The sequence below is a fragment of the Phytophthora infestans genome, genomic scaffold, assembly GCF_000142945.1.
Source record: "Phytophthora infestans T30-4 supercont1.2 genomic scaffold, whole genome shotgun sequence".
NCBI lineage: Eukaryota > Oomycota > Peronosporomycetes > Peronosporales > Peronosporaceae > Phytophthora > Phytophthora infestans.
This window is the reverse complement of record NW_003303757.1, coordinates 5,910,137-5,911,874: the sequence shown is the minus strand read 5'-3', so window position 1 is coordinate 5,911,874 and position 1,738 is coordinate 5,910,137. Positions and strand designations below refer to the sequence as shown.

Sequence of the window (1,738 nt, the reverse complement as noted above, 5' to 3'; positions counted from 1 at the left end):
CTGTGACCATCCAACCACTTCCTCCCTGAAAGAGATGAAAAGGTGGCGCTCTGGAAACTCACCCTCGCGCTGTTTCAACTTGTCCAGGTACTCGTCCTCGAGAATCGGATGGAAGAAGAATGGGGGCTCTCCATTCGGGAAGTGCACCCACCACCCTTCGCTGTCTAAAGCGAGTTGACTCGAGGTCGCCTTTACCTTGGACACTTGGTGTAGTTCGCGTCTAAACTGGTCTGTTTCGCGCTTGAGCTTGGTTCCAATTTCGAGGTGACGGGTAATCGCATCTTGCAGTTGTAGATTGTCTCTATGCAGCGCCGCCCTCTCGATCGTAACTCAGTACAAGGCTGCACTCGTGGATTCTGGAGATAGCTGATGCAGAGTCGTTTGTGCCTTATAAAGGAGCTGCTCCAAGACATTTTCCAGACGCTGTATCTCGTCACGGATGGTAGCCAGCTTTTCCTTTCGTTGGTGGCGCCAGCGCACCATACGTCGGCGCTGCACTTTGAGGCGAAACTGCTGACTTTTTAAAGCCTCCAAGGCCGTCTCGATTAGGTTGGCATGGTCTGAGTACTCCATGGTTCAAGTTTGTAGAGTGGTGTTGAGCAGTTTGATGAACAATGGCGAATAACTTGACGAATGACAAGTAAAAAAAACATTGACGTTAATAATAGGTCACTACAAGAGCAATAACGCAAATTGGGATGTCATGGACCGTCTCACTTGACTCGGATGGTAAGTCCGTGATGTCCGCTGAAGTCATGCCAGGATGCGTTATGTCGTCCACGTTCTGTAACAGACGGGAGAGAAGAGGAATGGAGGCCAACATTTCGTTATCATTTTTTGTTTATTACATGAATGAATGTCAGTGTTTTGGGAGAGAGGAGTCGTCGGTGAGTAATAAACGCTAGAGGATGCGTATACGCATGTTTCACCATACCGGTATAGCAAAGTAGGTAAGAAAAAATAGCAAGCATCATTTCCTGAAGCAAACCCTACATTTTCTCACGTTTAACTTCTAGCAACAATAAGAGGGCTCATACAAAAAGCGTAAGAAACGGATGACCTCTTCATTTGATTACCATCGAGTAACATTTAATTCATGAATTCACTGAGCGCCAACAATGACACCAGAGACTGAAGCCGGAATTCGCTTAGCATACGAGACGAGCCGAGCCCAACATCGGTATTTCGTGGGCTCTATATTAGCCGGATCACTTAGAGTAGCCAATCAACAAGCTCTATTTGAGTACTGAGCCGATTTTTTTTAGTGGAGCCGGGCTCTCGAAGATAGCGGGCTTGTTAGCAAATCGGGGGCCCGGACTGGGGCTTGAAAGGAAGTATGTCATTCGATTAGCAGACGCAACACAATGTTGTGGGTTCTACTTTAAATTTGGATGATCGAGTCGAGGGCGAATCAATCATATAGAATATCTTAGGCGATATTATAATGGTGTTTTCGACTTCCTGTCAGCTCATGCCAAGATCATATGGGTACGTTTTCTATAATAAACGCTGTTGATGTGAGTTGGCGACTGAATGAACCATTCCTGTACTTCACGTTCCTAAATAAAACCGGAATTGACAGCTAGGTCGTCTGCGACCTCCACTCGGAATGCGTATACAGCTTTTTTTTTCGAATTGGGCGCTGTTTTCTTTTCAAGTTTTGGTAGGTTTAATTTAATTTATGAAAGTCTTTCCCGTGGCTGTATAACTATCAATGGACTCATCATGTATATCAACG

General features: G+C 45.6%; 1 protein-coding gene across 1 annotated transcript; it reads right to left on the bottom strand.

Moving 5' to 3' along the window:
• Positions 1-26: 26 nt before the first annotated feature.
• PITG_02063 (uncharacterized protein) lies at positions 27-615 on the bottom strand (the record flags this gene model as incomplete). The annotated part of the gene is made up of 1 exon (XM_002908594.1): positions 27-615. One exon carries the CDS (start codon positions 571-573, stop codon positions 331-333), a length of 243 nt encoding a protein of 80 aa, XP_002908640.1.
• Between the last annotated feature and the right edge of the window lie 1,123 nt (positions 616-1,738).